At 52.4% G+C, this 20,614-nt stretch overlaps 8 protein-coding genes across 8 annotated transcripts; 5 read left to right on the top strand and 3 right to left on the bottom strand.

Annotated features, from left to right (window-relative positions):
- Positions 1–1,391: 1,391 nt before the first annotated feature.
- On the top strand, positions 1,392–5,377 carry QC764_305320 (uncharacterized protein). Its single transcript, XM_062945644.1, has 3 exons — positions 1,392–2,336; positions 2,435–5,291; positions 5,353–5,377. The coding sequence occupies exons 1-2, from the start codon at positions 2,067–2,069 to the stop codon at positions 2,732–2,734; spliced, it is 570 nt and encodes a 189-aa protein (XP_062801654.1). The 5' UTR covers positions 1,392–2,066; the 3' UTR covers positions 2,735–5,291; positions 5,353–5,377.
- Positions 5,378–5,973: 596 nt separating this feature from the next.
- On the top strand, positions 5,974–7,744 carry QC764_305310 (uncharacterized protein). The gene is made up of 2 exons (XM_062945643.1): positions 5,974–6,678; positions 6,737–7,744. The coding sequence occupies exons 1-2, from the start codon at positions 6,197–6,199 to the stop codon at positions 7,434–7,436; spliced, it is 1,182 nt and encodes a 393-aa protein (XP_062801653.1). The 5' UTR covers positions 5,974–6,196; the 3' UTR covers positions 7,437–7,744.
- A 1,428-nt stretch (positions 7,745–9,172) lies between these two features.
- QC764_0052560 (uncharacterized protein) lies at positions 9,173–9,657 on the top strand (the record flags this gene model as incomplete). Its single annotated transcript, XM_062940432.1, has 2 exons — positions 9,173–9,502; positions 9,643–9,657. 2 exons carry the CDS (start codon positions 9,173–9,175, stop codon positions 9,655–9,657), a joined length of 345 nt encoding a protein of 114 aa, XP_062801652.1.
- A 484-nt stretch (positions 9,658–10,141) lies between these two features.
- QC764_0052550 (uncharacterized protein) lies at positions 10,142–10,929 on the top strand. Its single transcript, XM_062940431.1, has 2 exons — positions 10,142–10,428; positions 10,500–10,929. The coding sequence occupies exons 1-2, from the start codon at positions 10,352–10,354 to the stop codon at positions 10,666–10,668; spliced, it is 246 nt and encodes an 81-aa protein (XP_062801651.1). The 5' UTR covers positions 10,142–10,351; the 3' UTR covers positions 10,669–10,929.
- Positions 10,930–12,466: 1,537 nt separating this feature from the next.
- On the bottom strand, positions 12,467–16,599 carry QC764_305300 (uncharacterized protein). Its single transcript, XM_062945642.1, is given in 7 exon segments — positions 12,467–12,671; positions 12,683–12,947; positions 13,024–13,186; positions 13,283–13,369; positions 14,028–14,350; positions 14,410–14,515; positions 14,599–16,599. 6 exon segments carry the CDS (start codon positions 16,165–16,167, stop codon positions 12,931–12,933), a joined length of 2,265 nt encoding a protein of 754 aa, XP_062801650.1. The 5' UTR covers positions 16,168–16,599; the 3' UTR covers positions 12,467–12,671; positions 12,683–12,930.
- Positions 16,600–16,776: 177 nt separating this feature from the next.
- Positions 16,777–17,730, bottom strand: QC764_305290 (uncharacterized protein; the record flags this gene model as incomplete). Its single annotated transcript, XM_062945641.1, has 3 exons — positions 16,777–17,033; positions 17,129–17,493; positions 17,549–17,730. The coding sequence occupies 2 exons, from the start codon at positions 17,728–17,730 to the stop codon at positions 17,367–17,369; spliced, it is 309 nt and encodes a 102-aa protein (XP_062801649.1). The 3' UTR covers positions 16,777–17,033; positions 17,129–17,366.
- A 358-nt stretch (positions 17,731–18,088) lies between these two features.
- RPN8 (proteasome regulatory particle subunit) lies at positions 18,089–19,758 on the top strand. Its single transcript, XM_062945640.1, has 3 exons — positions 18,089–18,554; positions 18,621–18,892; positions 18,958–19,758. The coding sequence occupies exons 1-3, from the start codon at positions 18,365–18,367 to the stop codon at positions 19,534–19,536; spliced, it is 1,041 nt and encodes a 346-aa protein (XP_062801648.1). The 5' UTR covers positions 18,089–18,364; the 3' UTR covers positions 19,537–19,758.
- Positions 19,759–19,810: 52 nt separating this feature from the next.
- On the bottom strand, positions 19,811–20,530 carry QC764_305270 (uncharacterized protein; the record flags this gene model as incomplete). The annotated part of the gene is made up of 1 exon (XM_062945639.1): positions 19,811–20,530. One exon carries the CDS (start codon positions 20,528–20,530, stop codon positions 19,811–19,813), a length of 720 nt encoding a protein of 239 aa, XP_062801647.1.
- Positions 20,531–20,614: the final 84 nt, after the last annotated feature.

Here is a 20,614-nt window from a genome sequence, read left to right as displayed (position 1 = left end):
CCACCCAGCGAGAGAATCAACGGCATCAAAAGAGAGGAGTTGTGCCCCTTTCGTCACCCCACCAGCGGAACGGCAAGGTGGGGGGTTCTTTTCGTCTTCTCGAGGGTGACAGCAGTTCGGTTCCAAACCAGAAAATGGAACCAGGCGGTCAGTTGGTCTGATATGGTTATGTCGTGGCACGCAGAGGGCGATCCGGCTGAAATCCATCAGCGGAGATAAATCGCCCTTTTTTTCCTTCAGGATGCTGCATTTGCAGGCGCACAAGGCGGCTGCTTAAGCAAACCAATGGCTCACCCGGGCGGGCGTCAAGTGAATGGGCAGCGTGGGCAGCTTTGTTGCTCCTTGCATGCGGAGTCAGCAGCCGAGTGCCGGGTCCTGCTTTTGGCTGCCACTCACGCAGCAGCTCCCGCTCGTGTTCGCAGGCCGTCCTATGTGGCACTATGCAGATGGATGCAGAATACTGGACGTAGAAGCCTTTCTGGCAGCTAGCATCATCAGCGTCACCAGCGCCAATCAGTGGCAAGCAATGAGGTTTGTTGCGCCCTTGGATCGCCGGCGAGAAGGTGGTCTGGGTGCCGGTGAGGGGAAGCAAATCCGCCCGCCGCAATCATCAATGGCCGGGATCTGCGGGGTGGTAGAGAAGAGTGAGCAAGACAGAAGAATACACCAGCCACGTTTGGTGTCTTGCGTCTGTCGAATGCAACTTCAGAAGCTGCACGGGAAGGCCCAGAAAGGTCTCGCGGTGTTTTACCGTGACCACCAGCCAGTCAAAGCATGGAGATGGAGCGCCCTCGCCACAAGGCTGGGCCGGAGAGTGCTGCCAATGGCCACTCAGCTGCACTTAATTATGCATCTCGAGCCGCTTGCAGCAACGCAATAACGGGTGGTATGAAGGTCCAGGCCACCACCGATTGGGCCGCGGGCGCCAGTTTCAGTGTAAACACCGATGAACCCTCCCTCTCTCTCCGCAACAGGGAGAAAATACGGAGTAGTTCGCATCGAGATGCGCATCATGGTGACAAGGCAAGGCAAGGCGGCGATAAGCGACGGGATGTTTTGAGGCGTCTGTCCAAAGGTAACGAGGAACAAGAATGACGGGAGTCCAGGAACTCAAAAAGGGACGTGGATCGACAAAGGAGAGGGGATGGAGGACATGGTAGAAAAAGATACATTGAATGCCACCAGAATCACCAGTGTTTGGCGGTATCAAAAGAAGAAGCGGTGGTGTCGGGCCACGTCGGGTGACGACTGTGGGCAGGAGACGGAGTGGAGAATCGGGCTTGTCGAGGGTTTGCCGGCTGGCAGGAGGGGCAGTGCCACACTCCAACCAGCGACGGCCAGCACCGTCAGACCGTTTTCGGCATTGGCTGGCGGAGGACGCACAAGGCAACGCCCAGCCCAAAATTACACGACAACAGACTCTAAGCTGAATTAGGGTTAGCGTAAACCTGGTAACCAATCAACAGAAAGAAAGTGGATACCTTTGCCACCCGGGCTGCAAGAAAAGTGGCCAGTGCATTCGCTCAGAGTGTGTCTGGTGCTCGTCTTGGTGTGGGTGTGGCCCGGGGTCCTGCCTCTCGCGTGCAGGAGACCCCTGTAGGCCACCCCAGTGCCCCCCCATCCACCCACCATTTCCCTCTGACCAACCCATTTGCCCGCTCCGATTGCTCTGTCCCTCTCCTCCCTCGCCTCTCTCCTACTTTACCTCTCAACCTACCCATCTCCTCGTCCCACCAAAACCACCACCAAAACCTATCCTCCCCCCCAAAACCAAAAAAAGGCGTTTCAACAAGAATCACCACCACGACACAACACACACGACCACAACGATTATTCCCATCTAATTCGGTTCATTTTGGCAATCAAATCCACAACGCCGTCCACCTCACTTTTCGCCCTCGGTTAGCCCGGTTTCATTGTTATTGTTTCAAAATTGCAGCTCGGCTTCCGCACAAAACCCTCGCCACACCCACAACCACCACCGCAACCACCACCTCCAGACTCACCATTCGATCCCTTCACGACGACGACGCTTTTTTGGCTTGAGAGTGTCAACACCATTCATAATGTCTTCCTACTATCAATTGCACCAGCAGCATCCAACACCTGCCACAGCCCCTGCCGTCTCGCACACGCACCATGGCGGCCGCAACCGGAGAGCCCCCAGGTTATCGGTCTCGCAGCATCCCCAGAAGCAGTTTCGCGGTGTGCGCAGCATGAAGGAGTTGACCGAGTCGGTAAACCTGTCTAGCTTTCGGTCAAGGTTCGAGGCCTGCCGGTCCTTTGATCTGGAAGACGACATGGAGTTCTGCCCAGGCCTGTTGACCGAGACTGATGTGAGCACTCCCCCTCCCTCTGGCCCGGCGCCATTGGTGGACACGGACCTCTTTTGCACCGCTGCCACGTTCAAGAACTGACATTGATGGCCCCAAAGCTCGTGTCGATAAACAGCTCGTCTTCGGAGCGTTCTTCGCTGGCAAGCAACTCACCCCAAGGGTCTCCCACTCAGCAGCCCATCCAGGTCGCCCACTACCCTGTCCAGACCGGCTCGCCAGTGTATGCTCCTCCATATCAAAGCCACTCTAGCAACCTCAAGATCCACCAGCCTGCCGCTACCCGCGCCCGCAACGCCATCCCCATCGTCAACCCTGCTACCGGCATTACCATGTCGAGCCCACCTCCTTCGGTCTCTCCTGCCCGGATGCAGCCGCAAAACATCGGCCGGCGGTGGTAAGTTGGGGCTGTCGTCTCGCTTCCGCTGTGACGCTAGACGAGATTGAGAGCCCCGACTGAAACGCCGTCGTCGTCGGTGCAAACTACGAACATTGTAAAATTACTTGCATGCGCACATTCGTTCCGAGCAGCTGTTCATCTTGGCGGGCACCGAAAAGAAAAGCAAAGTAGCAGGCATCGATTCTTCTTCTTTTTTTTTACCACCTTCCCTCTGGCAGGCAGGGGCGACAACTTCACCATGGATACTCGACTTCCTTGCACAACCCCCTCACGATACCCTTATCACCTGTACAAAACAACATCCTTAATCGACTCTTGTGCGACTTGTTTCGAAGCGGAAAAAACTTTTGACTTTTGGGATGGCGCGACGAAAGAATAATCGATACCTCTTCGTTTGTTGTTTCTGATACCACAAAACGTATATTATTTTCGGGCCGGTGTTTCCGACCTCGAAAGATGAGGGCTGCGGTTTTTGTTCTGCGGTTTACAACGAATGGGCGTTTTTCAGGTGGTTTTGCATCATCAACAAGCCAGCTTCATTGTTTTTGCATCGGTGTCTCACGACGGAGTTTCACAGCGGTCTTCACTTTCTGGTTCTTTTTCTCGATACCATACAACATTTCGGGCTGGCGTCATCTCTTTTGCGTCTCGTCGTTACGGGGAAGCGACGACTTTTCAGTCTCACGATAAAAAAAACGTCATTACGGTCTCACGGGTCTTTACGAGTTCATTACAAAGAAAAGAATATCGACATATAGAGTGGCCCGGGGGTCTCTCCTCGGCCGTCTGTTTGGGGCTGGTTGGGGGTGCTTTTTCTCTCTTCTTGCAACCTAGGTGTTCTGATCTTTGGGTGGTGCGGGTTTTACAACATGGGCGAAATATCTTTTTTGGGGAGGTCTGGTCGGCAAAGACATTGCGGTTTTGTTGGTTGAGAAATATCTCGGGCGAAGGAAATTGGGGAAGGGTGGAGTTGGTTGTGTTTTTGTCTCTGTTTCATATTGTTGTCTATTGTGGCTATTTTTTGGCCTCCTCTCTTGTACCATTGGGGTTGGGGGGGCTTGGGTGGCATTCGGCGGGCGAATTGTTCACCCATTGATATCCTCTTATTTTTGTGTTGACCTGGGATTTTTTTATTTTGTCAAAGGGCCTTTTTTGCATCTCTGGACGGGTACACTACTGGGCGCGCGGAAATCAAATGGTGGGCGGGGTGAAAGCACATAACTTTTTGTTTTCTGGGTTCCCCTTTGCGGGGCCTTCTCTCTATGGAAAGATATCTTTGTCGTATCTTTTGCTTTGGGGTGTAGGCGTCTTGTATTTGGGAAAGCGGCCGCTGTCTGTTGTGTGTGTTTGTGGTGTGTGCGTGTTAGTTTTGATAGTGTCTACCTAGCCTGGGTTGGTTTTGGTGGGCTCTCTTTCTATCGGTGGTGTCCAGCGTATTTTTTTTTCGTTCCCCAGTTTTTGGGTTTGAGACGAAGAGGGAGCGTTGTGTTTGCCAAGATATGAATAACTTTTTCTTGTGATTATGGGAAATCTTGAACATTGGCCGTGGGTATATGGCTTCTTCGCTCTGATTACTGGTTCCAATTTTGCTTGATATGATGTGTGTCTATCGGTTGTTGAGAGGTGTATCTAACCGCTAGTTCTCAATGCATAGGCAGTGATCATGTTCCTTTCGAAGTTGGGTAAGAACCTACTGAAGTCTGTATCCTCGTTGTTGCTGCGGGTGGAGAGGTGGAATGATACGCCACGTGGTCGGGACAGCATGCTGGCGAGCGGGGACGAAGAGGTCAGCTGAGTTGCTGGTGGGCGAATCATGAGTTTATGGAGTCGGAGAGGAACCTGAGGAGCATTGAAGGAACTGCAGATCTAAACTGAAGGTTGATGGAAACGGTGGGTTTGGCGCGAACGGTCACGGTTGATGTGAGATGGGTTAGGATCCTCAAGGTCGGGTCTTTTACGACGTAAAGAGACTCCGCTGGTTGGGTATATTTTATGGAGTAATTTTGGAGATGATGGTCGGGGGAAGTTTGGGTCATTTTGGTGGTTGGGTTGTGGTTGCTGTGGGTGTGGTTGATGTGTGGGTGGGAAAAGGGGCTCAGGGGGTGGTGTTTTCTATGGCTGTGGCACAAAGATACCACTATAGGTACCTTTATTCTCTTAGAGACTCTCTATAAGGATCATGCTGCTTTGTGTGTCTTTTGTGATTTTGCTGCAAGTGCAATAGCTTTTTTTCTTCATTGTCAGATGTGGTCAGGGAAGTGAAAGTCATCCTGGTTTTGAAGATCTCTACGTAGGTTCTCTTATCTGACTTTTGTCCGAGTTGGACAGGGCAGTATCTTGGTGTTCTCTCTGCTGGTTGGCCTCAGACTGGGGGTGTGTATACTGATGCGAAAGGGTGGAGATCATGTTTCAACGTAAAGGCTCGGGGCCTCTGTCTTTGGCTATCTTGCTATGTCATGGTATACCTCTTGGGAGGTAGGATTTTCTGTTGGGGTGCTCTTGGTAAGCTTGGAAGTAGGTATTGAGGGCTGGGTTTGATGTACGGTAAGTGATACGAGGTGAGTTTGCCTTAGCCTTTATAAGGGCATTACTCCGGATTGATAGAAGGTGCAAGATCAGAGGTAAATCTTGTTCCAGCTCGTCCAAGTAGGATATCTGGACAACGATGGATTACAGGCAAGTTGTGTCCCAGCTTGACCTGTCCGAGGGCAATCCGAGAAATACCCAAAGCCGTAGTCAAGCAGGTCTCTCTCAGCGTCCTCTGTCTTACTGACACTCTGACTTCTGATACACCCAGTCCATCTGAGCTCTATTATCAGAGGCTATCTCAACAGTTTCCTGTCCCCGCCTGTCTCTTCCATCGAGATGAGTTAGTGGGGCCGATAGTGAATAGTTTGCCATGTTGCTCCCATCCAAGCTGATAGAAGCAGTCAGTTATGTGGGGCATGATCAAGTGATAGGGGAAAGGTAGTATATAGGCTTGCTCTGCGGGTTATCGGCGATCTTTCTCTTCTACCCCACAAGCCTCTACAATCAACTCAGAAACAACTCTCTGTATAAGTACCTCTCGTTTCCACACGGCTCGGAATTGTATTTCGCTTTGGCGTTCTTTGCTAGCAAAAGGGACAATCATGTTTAATACAGGTACACCGTTCAAAGGCTCGTGGCAGATCAGGCCTCGGCCCCGTCTGGACCAGTAAGTTGCTTCCATCATCCCAATGTGATGTCGTCGACGGCAAAATCATCACCAGCAGGATTGCACCTTCCCTGAAAAGCCGGGCCAACTTTCGTCACCGAGCTCTGGGCCTATAAATCTTTGCGCAGCTTGCAAATTCTCTTCCCTTTCTTCTCTCTTTCACCACACCTCACACTCACGCTTGGAGTGCCTGGGGCGACAATCCGCCAGCTCTCAACTCCATTCATATCCTCATTGACACTCACAATCACATACACAAACGGAAACATGCCTCGCCCAGCGGCTAACTTTTTCGACCCCAGTTGGTTCGCCGGCCGGATCGTGACCATCTACCTTGGTCCTGATCTCCAGGCGCGGAACGTTCACGAGAAATTGCTGACGCAGAATTCACCCTTCTTTACCCGCTTGCTTAGTGGCGGTACACGTGCGACGCTCACTTCTGGCGAGGGCCTTGCTGGTCCCGCCTCGCCTGCCAGCTATCAGGATCTCGGCCAGACTCAGGCCTCTGTCCAGCAGCCTCATGGTTTTGGTCAGGCTCAGGGTCTTAGTCCAGCCTCCAGTCCTGCCAACACTCCTACTTCACAGAATGAGGAACCCATCAGACTTCCTGATGTCGACCCCAAGCTCTTCAACATCTTTCTGCGTTGGGGCTATGGCAATGCTTTTGCTCTCTCTGGCAACACGGGCTCGTTTCGGCTCCCGGCTCCTTACGAAGATTCTGAAGGGGAGAGTGCCACTATCCGTGATTAGTATGATTTTTTGCTGATTTATAATCACTTTGGTCACCTGCTAACTCTTTGACACCAGCCTCGGTGTCTATGTTCTCGGCTACAAATTCGAGTGCGTCGGCCTCCGCAACGCCTGCGTTGATGTCCTCTACGATTACCTGGGCCCTGCCTCTGCCGATCACGTCTGTCTCAGCATGCAGGACGTCGCCTTTGTCTTTGAGAACACCCCCAAGGAATCCCCTATGCGACGCTTCCTCGTTGCCCACCTCCTCTTCTACATCTTTTGCCTCAACCGCCGGGGCACACCCCTCCCAGAGGAATGGGGCACCGTCCTTGAGAAGGGGGACTTTGGGATCTCCTGGACTTTGATCCGCATGCTGGGTGACTGGAACTGGGCCATAGGTGACAATGTTCCGGTAATGATCATCAAGCCGCGCTCCGAGTTTTATGAGAAGACGCCCGCCCAGATGCAGAGGCTGCATTACCTTGCGAGCGTGGGACGCATAAGCAGTGTGCCGGAGAATAGCGAGAGCAGCACCAATGCTGTGATGATCAAGAGGGAGGATGGGGCGGTTGAGAGTGTTGGTCAGTCGGGTCTTCGACAGGCTGCCACGACGGTTCAGGGCTTGAATGGGGAGGTTGCTCAGGCTCCGATGACGCCTTCTCGGGGCAACGTCCTTCCTGGGTCGAGGGTTGGTCCTGTTCGGACTAATCGCAGGTTTGGCCGTGGTGGTCCTGGGGGGGATCACCCTGCTGAGCCGTACCATATTGATGGTTGAGGGGCTTTTTTCTCTCGACTTCTCGCCTTTTCTTTCTTGGCCGTCTTCTTTTCTTCTGCGGTGTCATTATCGTCAACTTTTTCGGCCAACGGATATGGAATAAGGTGATAGAAGGGTGGCATGCATTTCCTTTCTCTCATCATCAAGGAGCATGGCTGGCGTTTTGCGGTTTCTTTCATGGTGCGATACCCAGGGCGGCGGTTTTCACTTTGAGTTTCGGGAGGAAAGAGAAGGGAGGAGAGAGACTTGCCTTGATGCAGCGTGGGGGTTTGCTCAGCAAGGTAGCAGGTTACTTTAGTTAGAGGGGGGGTGGGAGGGCTAAAGTAGTCTTATCCAACGGCTTTGTTTTCAGTGTTGGGTGGGTTTCCTTTGGGTGATATGAATGTGTTTGGAGTTGTTAATATTCCCCAGGTGTCCAGGCAGATGCTGCATGCGGAACATAAGCGGAAATAAAGGCGAGAAGCTGTTGCAAGACAAGGGGTTTTGGTGCCTGAAAGACAGGAACACGAGGCCGCGCCCTCTGCTCCATGACTCTCAGATATTTATCTCTCCTGCTGGCCAGGCCGGCGGTGATTCAAAACAGCCATCGGATTCATCAGTTGTTGAGCGATAGGCGTTTGTGCCATCTGCTCGTGTTCTACCTAGGTAGCCAGTTGAGCACACTCAGACGACCACGTTTTAATTACGCCTTCATTCAGCCACACCAAAGGTTACTACAACCATGACTTCTCAGCCTCTTGGGTTTTAAGACTGCCTGCTGTTGTGAACCAATTTCTGTCACATCTCACACCTGAAGACACCCCCAACCAATAGAGCCCTGCCGCTCCGAGACAACAACCACGACCAATCAGAACCACGCATGTCAAGCAGCTCTACCCTCGTATGCATTTATTGACCAGGTCTATCCCGTCTCATGTTGAAGGTGGGCATCGACACCAAATGGCCACCAACTGGGATCGCCTTCTCCAGAGCACTCGCCCTCCCCCAGACGCAATCCGTCGCTTTATTGACACCATATCTCAACTTGCAGAACCCGGCCCCGGAAAGAAGCAGCAGATTGAGCTATCAATCAAGGGACAAAATCCTGCACCATTTGTCTAGATGACATGTTTGACGACGACGCCAAAAGCGCGAGAATCTTAGTCATGGTTCTGAGTTGCCGGCACTACCTCTTTCATCGTATGCACACTCCCTGAATACTCTGGCATAGCCTCCTCCTAGCCCTTGTAACAGGTAGGTGTCTCGCCCCTTGGATAATTCAGACATCTACCCACAAGTGCCCGCTATGCCGCCAGTCTTTGGACCCCCTCAGGCACAGGTTGTATCATGCGGACCGGGAAGACAACTGGGAGCCCCATGACCAGCCGTCGTTTTTATCACAACGGGTCGGATCCCCCCGAAGATGGCGCGCCGGATGGGGGTGGGATGGGGGTAAAAGATGTTAAGCTAGAGGGCGGTAGGAACTTGCGAGTATTTGTATGGGATTAGTGCGCTCAAGAATCGGTTTTTTTTTTATCAAGCCCGGCGGAAGCTCGCTCCCCAGGTTCAAGTGATCGGGCAACACGTTGGGGACCGCATTTCCGTTTGTTTTGTCCGATTACACTCCAGCCACAACCCACTCACCCTCCGCCATGGCCTGGTGACCACCGGACATTGCTCTGTTTTGGCCCGGAGCCATCGAGTCCGGCTTTTGAGCTGAGCCAACATCTGTAATTCTCTCTTGGATCATGTCAAGAATGAGTGGATTAGCAGTTCAGAACAGCGTCAACGCACTCCCTCAAGAAGAGGCGCTTCCTCGCGAGGAGGAGCCCGAGGAGGTCTCTCTTGAGGGTCTCTCTCTGGGGGAAATCCCTTCTGATTGGAACGGCCCTGAAGAAGACATTTTCGACCAAATCGACAAAGAAGATGATTCTACCCAGGGAGACGACTGTACCCAAGAAGTCGACTCTACCCAAGAAGACGACTCTACCCAAGAAGACGACTCTACCCAAGAAGTCGAGCTCACCCTAGACGAGATCCACCCCCACAAACAATACAATCCCCCGTCGGACACAGACAACTGCAGGGTGAGGGGAGACGAGTGTGCCATCTGTCTTGATGGAATGAAGAATATCGTCATACTGACTGAGTGCTGGCATCCATTTCACTGTATGTGTGGCTGTCATCTCACTGCCCTCGTTAAGCTCTAACTGTGGCATACCTACAGATGATTGCCTCGTGAGCTGGCTAAAGAAGAAATACAACTGTCCAACATGTTTGAGGAGAGTGGACCTGAGGAAGGTGGAGTTGTATTGGGTTGAAGGAAGGGATCAATGGGAGACTTTGCCGAGCCAGGGGCTGGAGAGTGTTCATGATGAGTTGGTGGGATTGCATACCTAGGTTAGGAGTTGGGGACTTCACAGCATTGCCCTGGAAGGGTTGAGCTTGTGGATGATTGGGAAAGATAGCTCGCTGCTGGGGTGTTTTAGGTCGAATATCTGGAATCTTTGACATTGATCATGCCCCATGAATGGATGTACCCATCCACATCGTTCATGTGTGCAGAAAATAAGCGTGCCACACACCCTCCTCCGGCAGCCCCCAGCATCCCCAAGCATATGGTGGCCTGAAGTTTACCAGAGAAAGTAAACTCCAGCCCCATCCGAACCCTTTCTTATCCGACCGATTTAGATCCGGGAACTCTGCTCTTTTCCAGCAAAAAGATTCTTTCACCAACAAACAAAAGGAATCACTACACCTACCCATAGTTCATCATGGGTCTCCGATGGCACCATCATTTAAAATCCACAGACAACACCTCCACTACACAAGAGCTCGTCTATCGACCAAAGTCCGGATCAGCAACCACCGCTCCAGACCCTGAAGACGTTGAAGCCGAAGGAAACATGCCCCCCTCCCCCGTCAACAAAAGATGAATGCCCAATCTGCCTCGAGGAGATGAAGCCCGAGCAGGTGATAGAGAAGCTGTCCTGCTGCAAGACAACACTCCGCCGTGACCCCCCCCAACCTAACCTCCTAACACCCCCTTCTGCCAATAGATACTAACCCCCTTCCCTACACCAGTAACCTGCCTCACAACCTGGACAAGAACAATCTCACGACCCTATACCCTCCTATCCTGCCCTATATGCCGTGGCCAGCTCCCGCGTGCAACCAACAACACCAGAATCAGCTTCCTGGAGATCTTGCGTCGAGACGAGAGGAGAACCACTACCTAGCTTTGAAGACATGATTGTCCCTATGACCCGGCGCCAGGGAGAAGATTTGGGGGAGTGGGAGATGTGTGTCACAAGATGATGTCTGAATGGCACGAGCAATGGGTATCTATGAGGGCGTATGGCTAAATGGGTAGACCATGCTGGGGATTTATATCTATCTTGTTGTCATTGAGAAGGAGGAGAGGAAGTGGAGGTGGATGGGGCTGAGGGCTGATTTGTACTGAAGGTGGTTGGTAGGGGATGGAGACTTCTGTGTTCTTGCTTGTTGAGACGAGAGAGATACTTTGATTGTGTGCTTGTTTGTGATTAGGGGTGGTAACATGCCGTTTGGTGCCAATTGCAATTTGATCAGATGGTGGCATTGTGAAATGCTGTGCCTGCTTTGGTGCGAAATGGGCAGTAAGGGTTGTTGAAGCCGGCCTCTCTGAGGCTGTATCTACTTTGCCTTCAAACTTCTGAATAGGTCCAGCTCATTTATCTGTAAAACTTAACCCTCACACAGTCCAAGATAGGTACCTTGCCGTGTACACTGCTTATCTGACAAGTCCTAACGGTTGCTCAGTAGTCGAACGGTGGCTCACCTCGTATGTTGGCGAGCACTTGAAGCTTATGCACCTAGCCCAGCCTCTTCACGTTCCCCACGGACACGCAACCATCCACCGTCGCCTGTTCCATCAAACACTCGAGCACAAATACCCCTCCCTCCCTCTCATCGACACAGCAAAGACCAAATGTTGCATGTAAATCTTCCACGGTTAGCCCCCAACCCCCCTCCACCCTCCGCCTCAAACGTCACTAACACCTCGTCAACAGGTGCATGCATCCGAACCTGATCCGAGTTCTGCCTCAAGGGAGAACTTGGCCGGAGTGGCCGGCGAACAAATTGCCCTCTCTGCCGGTCAGACTTGGCCATCCACTACCTCCCTCGTGGCAGTAGCGAAACCTCCAAACCGCGCCCCTCGCCCCCAAGAGAGGAGCGGGGACCACGGAATTGTTATCTCTATTTCCTGAAGCACAGCAGGACCGACCAGACGAGCCGTAGGCCTGGCTATTAAGCGCCCGGGTGGAAGCTCTAGACCGCGCATTCTCAAGAGCAGAGCAGGAATTCCTCGAGCGCTCTCTGGTACGATATGATGCGGCGGAACTGAGCGAGAGAGAGAGCAAGAGGAAAGGCGCAGGGCAGCAGAAGAGGAAGCACCTGTGACGATATCACTGTTGTTTGAAACCCTTGATGGTTCAAAAAACGGTAACAGTCAGGAGGAGGATCATGCCGTCGAGGAGAAGGATCATGACGACAACAACGACCAGGACAACAACAACAACAACAACAACCACAACAATCAGAACCAGAACCAAAAACGATCACAAAACCGACAATCACCAAAAAAAAAAAATGACCAAAGCAGCAACAGCCACAAAAACAAGCTCCCCTTCACCATCAACCCTGAGGATATAAACAGCCACGACAACAGAACCAACCACGACAGAGACAACCCCCTCCCTCCAACCACGGTAAAACAACCACCTGCTTCCTCCTCCCACCACAATACAACAACCCTCCTCCCAGCCGGCTCGATCCCCTTGCCCACTCACCCAAAACCAACCACAACAAACCCCATAGCCCTGGCCGCTCCTTCGCTGAAGAGATGACATTCCTAATGGTAACAACCATCCTTCAACATTGTTGTTCCTCAATGACCAGTTTCAATCAATCCGGTACAGGGATGAGAATACCGGGTGATAGGGACCTGGGGAATGGAATATACCTGTCCCACATAAAAACAAATTCAACTGTTTCCACACAGTAAAAAGTTGGAAACATTGGCTGTCTTTTTTTTTTTTTTTTTTTTTCATAAAAAAAAGGGCGGTCTATTCAGGGGTATACCAGTACCCAAATACCACATCATCTTCAAACGGTTCATTAACCCCTTAGCTCTGTCTACCCTTCCATCTCATCTATACCTCTCTAACAACAAAATCCCCCCTTCCCACCCCTGCAAACAAGAGATCAAGTAACAAAGAAAAAAAAAAAAAAAAAGGGGGTTATTCCAATAAACTAAGTAACAACCATCAAGTTAAAAAGGGTTGTGTAATCGAAAAAGAAAGAAAAAAAATCGCAAATCCTACTCTAAATATACCTCCCTCTTTTTGCCCCCCATGTACCCCTGACTTGTCCAGACAATCCAGTGTCCAAACCCCTTTACCTCCCCAAACCCCCTCCCGACCCCGTTATCATCCAACTACCCACTCCCCGCCGCCACCGCCGTCGTCTTTCCCTATCTCCTCGGCGTAGCTAACCCCCACCAATAAATCACCAGTCAGCATTCAACATCCTCACCCCTCTCGCTCCCCCCCCAAAAAGAACTCACCATTAACCATCTGCCTCTGCTTATTAATCCAGCTCTTCGGCGCGTCCTGCCTCCTGGCCAGCACCACATGGTTGCTCTGCAGCCTCGAGCTCAAATCATACCACGCCGTCGTGATCATGGCGTTTTCCTTTTGCAACGTCTTTATGATTTGGTCGTTGGCCGCCTTCACACACAAAGGTGGGGTTAGCATATACATGTTGACGAATAAAAGTTTGCAGGTTGGGATGATAAAAAATTGTGATAGGAAGACAAAACATACCTTTTGAGCAGCATACGCCCCCCCATTCTCCATCACCTTCAGCTTCCTCTGTAGCTCATACTTGTCTTGTTCCGACTTTTCGAGTTGCTATATTTTCAAAAAAAAAAACATCACGAATCAGTGAATCAAGATTCTCAACCCAAAAAGAAGGAGCAAAAAATGTTGTACTCGCAGAGATCAATGTGTGATGTGAGGATATGATGATGTAAGGAGTGATGTGACGGGCAAAAAGACAAAAAGCTCAGTTTAAAAGTTATTGTGTGTGTGTGTGTGTGTGTGCGTGTGTGTGTGTGTGTGTGTGTGTGCGCAAAGATGTGTGCTAGCCGTTGAACATGTTCCGTAAACCGGGAAGCCATCCTTTATTGTCCTTGTACCAAAAGGTTTTGATGGGAGGTGCAAGACCGCCAGGCGAGCTTGCGCTGTTGAGCCGTGGCCTCCCCCGCGTCGTCCTGCCCGCTGCCGCTGATGACGACAAGTCCTCATCATCCCTGACCTCGAGGTAATCATCCACCGAGGACAGGGTCGAAGAGGAAGAAGCAGGACTGTCAAGAGGAGAGGAGTTGTCGTCCGTCGCCTGGCTCAAATCGCTTGACCCCTGAGCATCCGACAGTTCAGGAGGCGTTTGCCCGAGAGGACGAGGCTGCTTTGATGATGTGGACGAGACAAACACATCCTCGAGACGCTCGCGACCCAACGTGAAGCTCACGTGGGGGGATGCAAGACGAGAGGAAGAATCGGTACTTACCTCCAGCTTCTGCTTCAGCGCAGTCTTGAGTTTCTCGATCTTCTCGGCGTCCTCCTTCTTGCTCTTGGCAGGCGTTGCCTCGTCCGCCTGCTGCTGCCCATTGGGCGCCGCTGCTGCCAGCGCATCGTCCAGCCGCTTTTGCGTCTTGTCCTTGGACACCAGCACACCCATCAGCTGGTCCTTCATCTGCTCGAGCTCAAACACCTTGTGCTTCAGCTGCTTGCGGGTGGCTTCTAGCTCGGTGCGCAGAGACGCCGAGATGAGCTCGTCAGATGACTTGAGCACCTCGAGCGCCTCGGACTGCTCTTGTCCGACAGCTTCCACTGCATCGTCAGCCAAGTTAGCATCTTGTAAAAAATAGTCCAGAATTCCTCCAACATACATTCTGCCTTGACCTGTATAATCTCCCGCTCTCTGTCATTGGTCAACTGCTCGAGCTCCACAATGCGTTTCCTAGCGGCCTCGCATTCCTTGGTGGTTTCGAGCAGCTGTTGACGCATATTGACAAATGCCGCATCCCTAGATAGCCAAACATCAGTACATGTCTATTAAAAACCTCGGGTTCCGCTACTAACTCCTCATGAATAATGGCGTTGGCAATAAGTGCCTCTATCTGTTCCTGGGCCACGGCGTGCTTCTCCATCTCATCCGTGGCCGTTTCGCGATAGTGATCCACTCTCTGACCAGCAAGATCGAGCTCGTTCCGCAGTCTTTCATTTTCAGAAGCCACAGCCATGTTATTTCGTAAAAGGTTGTTCTCGGCCTTGAGCTTTTGAACCTCCAGCCGCAGAGCCACCGTTGGATCCGATGTGCCCTCCAGCTCATGTTCAAGACTGAATTTTGTCGCGCCGGCCCCTGGACTCTCGGAGCCACTTGGCTGCATGATATCTCCCAGTTGCAGTTGTTCCTGGAGCTCCCTAATGGTGGCCTCGTCAAGCTGGCGCTTGGATTCCAGATACTCAACCTTTCTCTTGAGTTCCTCGTTGGTGTCTTGGAGGACATTCTTGGATTGGAGGGTGTAGATGATTTCCTGCTCGTTGCTAGACAGCACCCGGACTTTCTCGTCGACTTCCTTTTGCAATCTCCGGTTTTGCTCCTTGACCTCCTCAAACAGTTTCATTTCCGCCTCGTACTGCTGAACCTGCTCGTCGAGGATCCGGTTGCGCTGTTGGATAGCCGTCAGGTCCTGGGCCTTTTTCTTGTAGTTTTCGAGTCCCTTGATCATTTGCTGCTGCTGTTTCGTTTCATGCTCCAGCAGCGTGACCTTGTCCTGAAGTTCCACAATTCTCTCGGCCTTGGCCCGTAGAGTCTCGTTTTCCTTTTCTAGCCTGGCCGCCCGAGCTGTTTCCTTGTCGAGCAAAACCTCCAATCGGTCGATCTCGTCCATCTTCTCGCGAACCTCGTTGCGCATGTCCCGGATCGCCACCGAGGCATCTTGCCCCCTGGTCCGCTTCAGTGTCTGGAGCTCATCCTGTGATACCCTCAGGTCATGCAAAACGGCTTCTCTTGTGTCGAGCAGCTTGTCGAGACGGGTTTGCAAATCAGCATTTTGCTTTTTGAGGATTTCCACCTTATCGCGCATCTGGTCCAGTTCCTCCTGCATGAGCTCGGGGTCCCGGGCATCCTGAATGTCGAGGTCCTCCTCTTCCCCAGAGTCACCCTCCCCTCGTTTGCTTTCCCTTTCCTCCTTGAGCTGACTTTTTTGGCTGATGATCTTGGCAATCTCCCCCTGGCTTGCCTTGTCAAGGGTCAAAACCTTGGGGACGTATGTCCTCGACAGAGACCCCAGGCAGGCTGCTGTGAGGAAGGCCGAGAGGAACTCGCAGAGAGCGTTGTCGTCTGGGTTCTCGGCGATGGCTCGGAACTCGGAGGGCGAGGGGGCAAGGAGGGGGTTGTCGGTGCGGAGGAACCTCGCCAGACCGCGGTAGACGGTCTCGAGGTTCTGTTTCTTGTCGGATTCTGATCTGGGGGCCTGGATGAGGCTCGAGCTTTGGAATTCAGGGGCCAGCATCTTTTCGAGGATCTGGCCCAGTATTATGCCATCTCGCAGGTCCTGCAAGGAGCCGGCCTTGCGGCGTGTGTCGAAGGTATTAACCCATTTCAAGAGGGCGGTTTGGGTGTGAGGGCTGTGTTGTGCCATGGTGGAACAGGACTGCGGGCTGCCGGCAGGTCGGCGTGGATTAGTCGTGGGTGTAATCTCAGTATCAGGTGTTGGTAGATGGGCTGTATTCCCTCGGGGTGGAGTGATGTTTGTGTTCCTGCAGTAGTAGGTGGTATCTGTAGTCCGTCTAGGTAGGGTATGAGTGTATCCGACTAGGTACTGGATGTTGGAGATAGGAAGGGTAAGTTGGGATGGTATATTAAAGGGGGTGGGCCGTGGTGATGGCGAACGTCAAGAGTGCAAAGGCTGGACGTGGAGTGCAAAGGACCCGAGTCCCATGGTTTTTACACGGTACAAGGCGTGGTTTACAATACAATGCTGAAGTGTTATTGCCTGAATCGGGGCTCTTGTCGTTTCATGGTCGCACGGGTCGGAGTCGAGGTTCAGATGCGGAGCGAGGAAGCCATTGTTCAGTCGGAGACGATGCGCTCTGGCCACATCCTTACAGAAGCTCCAGGCCTGATTAGCGCCAAAACTTCCCCACAGATTGGCCCGGGCCGCAGTGCTCATGGACCTCCCACGTAACCATAATAATGCATGAATAGGTACCGATTCCTGTGTTTCTGGTTGACTTTATCATTAATCTAACCCGGAAATAGGAGCTTTCTGTTTGCCATGAGGTGTTGGTAGTGGTTGTTACCCACATCCGAACCACGAGGCTGTTGGTGGATCTAACGTTGACTAGGAACTTCAACGCCGGGAATGGTAGGTATGGCACCGACGCAGGTGATCCCAACTGAGCGTTGGCAATCTGTTTTACTAGGTAGTTTGTTTCCATGCCAACAGGACTCGTAGTCATGGAGACCTTCGTCAAGAGTGCTAGGAGCTCCTCTAAGTGAGCAAAGCTGCTGGAAGAGTAAGCCGAGGCTGTGGATGTTCATGCCCCAACCTTGGGTACCGATGTTCCAAGTTGGGTTATAAGTCAGTAGAAGCATCTTACCATGCCACACAGCTGCGTCTTCAACACCACACCACACCACACGCATAACGTATTCAGAACTAATTCGCGAATAACCAATAACACTACCCTTGTGTACAGGACCCAGCAGGTCTATTCAACCACCCAACCATCCAGATAACGCCAATCAGTGTAGTCCATCGTCGCACAAGGAGCCCTCATTCAGGGCGCCCCTCATGACCCATCGTTACTTGATTCTTTTTGTCCTTTTTTGCCTTCGTCAGATTCCAATGTGGCTGCCGCCCATGGTGTGCACCTCCTCGTCTTCCTCGACCGAGACCTTGTACTCCTCACCCCACGCGGTAACAGTCTCCAATACTTTCTCTCCAACCTTGGCCGCGAAGCCCCTGAATACAGTGTTAGAATCTTTGCACATGTGGTTGCACGCTGACCGCAACTTACTTGATCAAAGTGTACTCATGGGTAATGACTCCTCCGGCATCCTTGATGGCCTTCTTGGCATTGTCGACAACCGAATCGGGGGTCTCGGGGGGGTAGCTGATCAGGACCGACTTTTGGATGTCCACGGCAATGACGCCAGAGAAAAAGGTCAGGGCCGCGATAAGGAAAGAGAAGACTCTCATGGTATCGGTGTTGGTTGGGTAGTTCTCGGGGCAAGAGAGTAGAACTGGATATTCCCAGGTAAATATTTGCTGGCGATACAATAAATGACGTTTACGTTGACGTTGACAATATGTTGGAGGGGAGATGGTTCCCCAGACTTGAAAGAATGGAGGGGCCTGTCTCTTGATATGGGCCGATGATCAACCCCGGGCCCTGCCAAGCCATGGCTGACGCACCTGTCATGCAGTGCCGGCCGAACCAGCACCAAAGAGGATGCTCAAAAGAAGACGCTAACCCCATCCAGACTGGTGTTACGATGATATAAGCTGCCCAACAAAGCAGGCGGTGAGGTCCTCAGCCCGCCCTTGCCCCGTGCCTCGACCGCAGCCTTGCGCTTCCCAGACACCAAGAGCAGCCCACCCGCACCTGAAGCTAGCCCGATTGGGTACTCACCTTGAATCTGGCGAGGCAGCGAAGCCAGTGACGACGACAACAGAGACCTAAACAACCAAATTTACTTGCAATAGTCCCATCTTGACCCAACAACTGTTTTAGCACCAGCGATACCCCACGGCCCCGATTGCATTACTTTGACATCTCCCTGCCGCCCGCCGCCCTCACCCCCGACGACAAGTGCTGCTCGCCCACTGCAACATGCCCACCACAACCCAAGAGACGCTCTCGCTGGTGTCGCGCAGCGTCTCGGTTGCGCCCCTCGTCCTCCTCTCCGTTGTCGACCACTACAACCGTACCGATGCCAACACGTCCAAGAGCAAGCGGGTAGTCGGTGTTCTGCTGGGGCAAAACGATGGCAAGAATGTGCGGGTGTCAAACAGCTTCGCAGGTGGGATTCATCGCCAACCCGTCCAGCTGCTAATCCCATGCTGACCTGAGCCCATCATCATCACAGTTCCCTTTGAGGAAGACGAGAAGGACCCCACAGTCTGGTTCATCGACCATAACTATATCGAGAACATGAACGACATGTTCAAGAAGGTCAATGCGAGAGAGAAGCTCATAGGGTGGTACCATTCCGGCCCCAAACTGCGGGCCTCGGATCTCGAAATCAATGAGCTCTTCAAGCGCTACACCCCCAACCCATTGCTGGTCATCATTGATGTCCAGCCAAAGGAGTCGGGCGTGCCCACAGACGCGTACTTTGCTACGGAGGAGATCAAGGATGTATGTGTTGCCTCTTTTCTGTCGCATTGCTCCCCAGCAGCTAACCTCTTGACTTCCCCTCCCAGGACGGAACCACCGCTTCCAAGACCTTTGTCCACATACCGTCCATCATCGAAGCTGAAGAGGCCGAAGAAATCGGTGTCGAGCACCTCCTCCGCGACATTCGTGACGTAGCCGTCGGCACACTATCCACCCGCGTGACGAACCAGCTCCAGTCCCTCCAAGGCCTCCACTTCCACCTGCGAGATATCCAAATCTACCTGCAAAAGGTCCTTGACGGCGAGCTCCCCGTCAACCACACGATTCTCGGCAACTTGCAAGACATCTTCAACCTGCTGCCCAACCTATCGACGCCCAAATCCGGCGGCAAGGCCGACAGTGACCTCCAGCACGCCATGAGCATCAAGACCAACGACCAGCTCATGGCCATCTACCTTAGCAGTTTGATTCGCGCCATCACCGCTTTCCACGACTTGATCGAAAACAAGAACCAGAACAGGCAGCAGGCCGAGGAGAAGGAGGCGGCCAAAAAGGAGGAGGCGGCGAATGGGAAGGATGGGGAGAAGAAGGAGGGCGGCCCAGCGGCGAACGGGGATGCCAGGGAGGGAGATAAAGAGAAGGAGGGCAAAGAGAAGAAGAAGTAAATACTCTGAGTGAGTGGACCTAGGGGTCTTGGACGGCGAGCACTGGGACTCAGAGACAAGCCCGCAACCACATACAAATGAAATGATTGTACGAAGAAGGAACCATAGATTTTGCCCGATGATGGGGACACAGTGGGCGTGTTATTAATATTTAACGATGCCTCGTTTCTAAGCCGTGTTGCTTTGAATCACAACTAATGACCACGAAGGCCCAGTTCTACACATAGACCTCCAGCTTCTTCGACTCCATTCTTGCTTCTACCTCCACTCAAGATTAAACATCAGCAACAATCACAGCCATCTCCCCCTTTCCCACCTGTTTGGAGGTTACGTACCCCCCTAGCGCATTGCCCCATCTCTCGGCCAGGAGGCAGGCGAGGAGGTGTTTACATGTGGGGATTTGTCCCCCGTTTGGGGCCTTCCCATCAGTTGACATGCCACCAAACTCCCATTCTTTCTTGTCGTCGTCTGTTGTGATTTCTGCCAAGTGTAACTCTGGTGGTATTTGGGGAGGCTGTTCGTCCAGGAGTGATTGAACGATGGAGAAAGCAAACGCCGCGCAGGTGCAGTTCCATGCCTGTAAATGCACCACATATTTTTGGCTGTTTTCTCGATTTCCCACCCTGTCATCGTCGGGGTCGGGCTTGACTGATTTGCGTCTGCGGGACGGGGCGGCGGTGGTGGAATACACCACGTATATCGCGCCTCTCACATCTTCTGCTTGATCATGATCTGGCTCTTCGGATTTGATCTTGTCAGAGAGGGCGAGTTTCTGAACCAGGCCGCGGTCGAGGAGGTCGAGGGAGGGGAGGACGAGGTTGGGAAAGAGGACGTGAAGGGTTATGATTAGGTGGCGGTGGGAGACGGGGATGCGGGAGAGGGCGTTGCTGTTGGGCGTTCGGTTGATTGATGGGGGCTGAGGTGGTTCCAGGGGGATGGTGGGGAGGCGGTTTATGAGGTTGGTGAGGAAGTGTCGTGGGGTGGGTAGGGTCATCTTTCTTGTGGAAAATTAACAAGGGATGAAGAGGATTTTTTTCCGTTTTGAGAAAGAGAGTGTGCATCCAAGTGAAGTGCTGAT

The sequence above is a fragment of the Podospora pseudoanserina genome, chromosome 3 (assembly GCF_035222485.1).
Source record: "Podospora pseudoanserina strain CBS 124.78 chromosome 3, whole genome shotgun sequence".
NCBI lineage: Eukaryota > Fungi > Ascomycota > Sordariomycetes > Sordariales > Podosporaceae > Podospora > Podospora pseudoanserina.
Note: the sequence above shows the minus strand (reverse complement) of the source record. Positions and strands in the feature narration are given on the sequence as shown.

Excerpts from the sequence above, each read along its gene's own strand:
- QC764_0052550 (XM_062940431.1), top strand. The coding sequence starts at position 10,352 with ATGCCCAATCTGCCTCGAGGAGATGAAGCCCGAGCAGGTGATAGAGAA. Across the intron at positions 10,429-10,499 it reads CTGCAAGACAACACTCCGCC|TAACCTGCCTCACAACCTGG; the intron begins GTGACCCCCCCC and ends TCCCTACACCAG.
- QC764_305300 (XM_062945642.1), bottom strand. The coding sequence starts at position 16,167 with ATGGCACAACACAGCCCTCACACCCAAACCGCCCTCTTGAAATGGGTT. Across the intron at positions 14,351-14,409 it reads TATACAGGTCAAGGCAGAAT|TGGAAGCTGTCGGACAAGAG; the intron begins GTATGTTGGAGG and ends CTGACGATGCAG. Across the intron at positions 13,370-14,027 it reads CGCTGAAGCAGAAGCTGGAG|CAACTCGAAAAGTCGGAACA; the intron begins GTAAGTACCGAT and ends TTGAAAATATAG.
- RPN8 (XM_062945640.1), top strand. The coding sequence starts at position 18,365 with ATGCCCACCACAACCCAAGAGACGCTCTCGCTGGTGTCGCGCAGCGTC. Across the intron at positions 18,555-18,620 it reads GGTGTCAAACAGCTTCGCAG|TTCCCTTTGAGGAAGACGAG; the intron begins GTGGGATTCATC and ends TCATCATCACAG. Across the intron at positions 18,893-18,957 it reads CTACGGAGGAGATCAAGGAT|GACGGAACCACCGCTTCCAA; the intron begins GTATGTGTTGCC and ends TTCCCCTCCCAG.
- QC764_305320 (XM_062945644.1), top strand. The coding sequence starts at position 2,067 with ATGTCTTCCTACTATCAATTGCACCAGCAGCATCCAACACCTGCCACA. Across the intron at positions 2,337-2,434 it reads GCCTGTTGACCGAGACTGAT|CTCGTGTCGATAAACAGCTC; the intron begins GTGAGCACTCCC and ends ATGGCCCCAAAG.
- QC764_305310 (XM_062945643.1), top strand. The coding sequence starts at position 6,197 with ATGCCTCGCCCAGCGGCTAACTTTTTCGACCCCAGTTGGTTCGCCGGC. Across the intron at positions 6,679-6,736 it reads AGTGCCACTATCCGTGATTA|CCTCGGTGTCTATGTTCTCG; the intron begins GTATGATTTTTT and ends CTTTGACACCAG.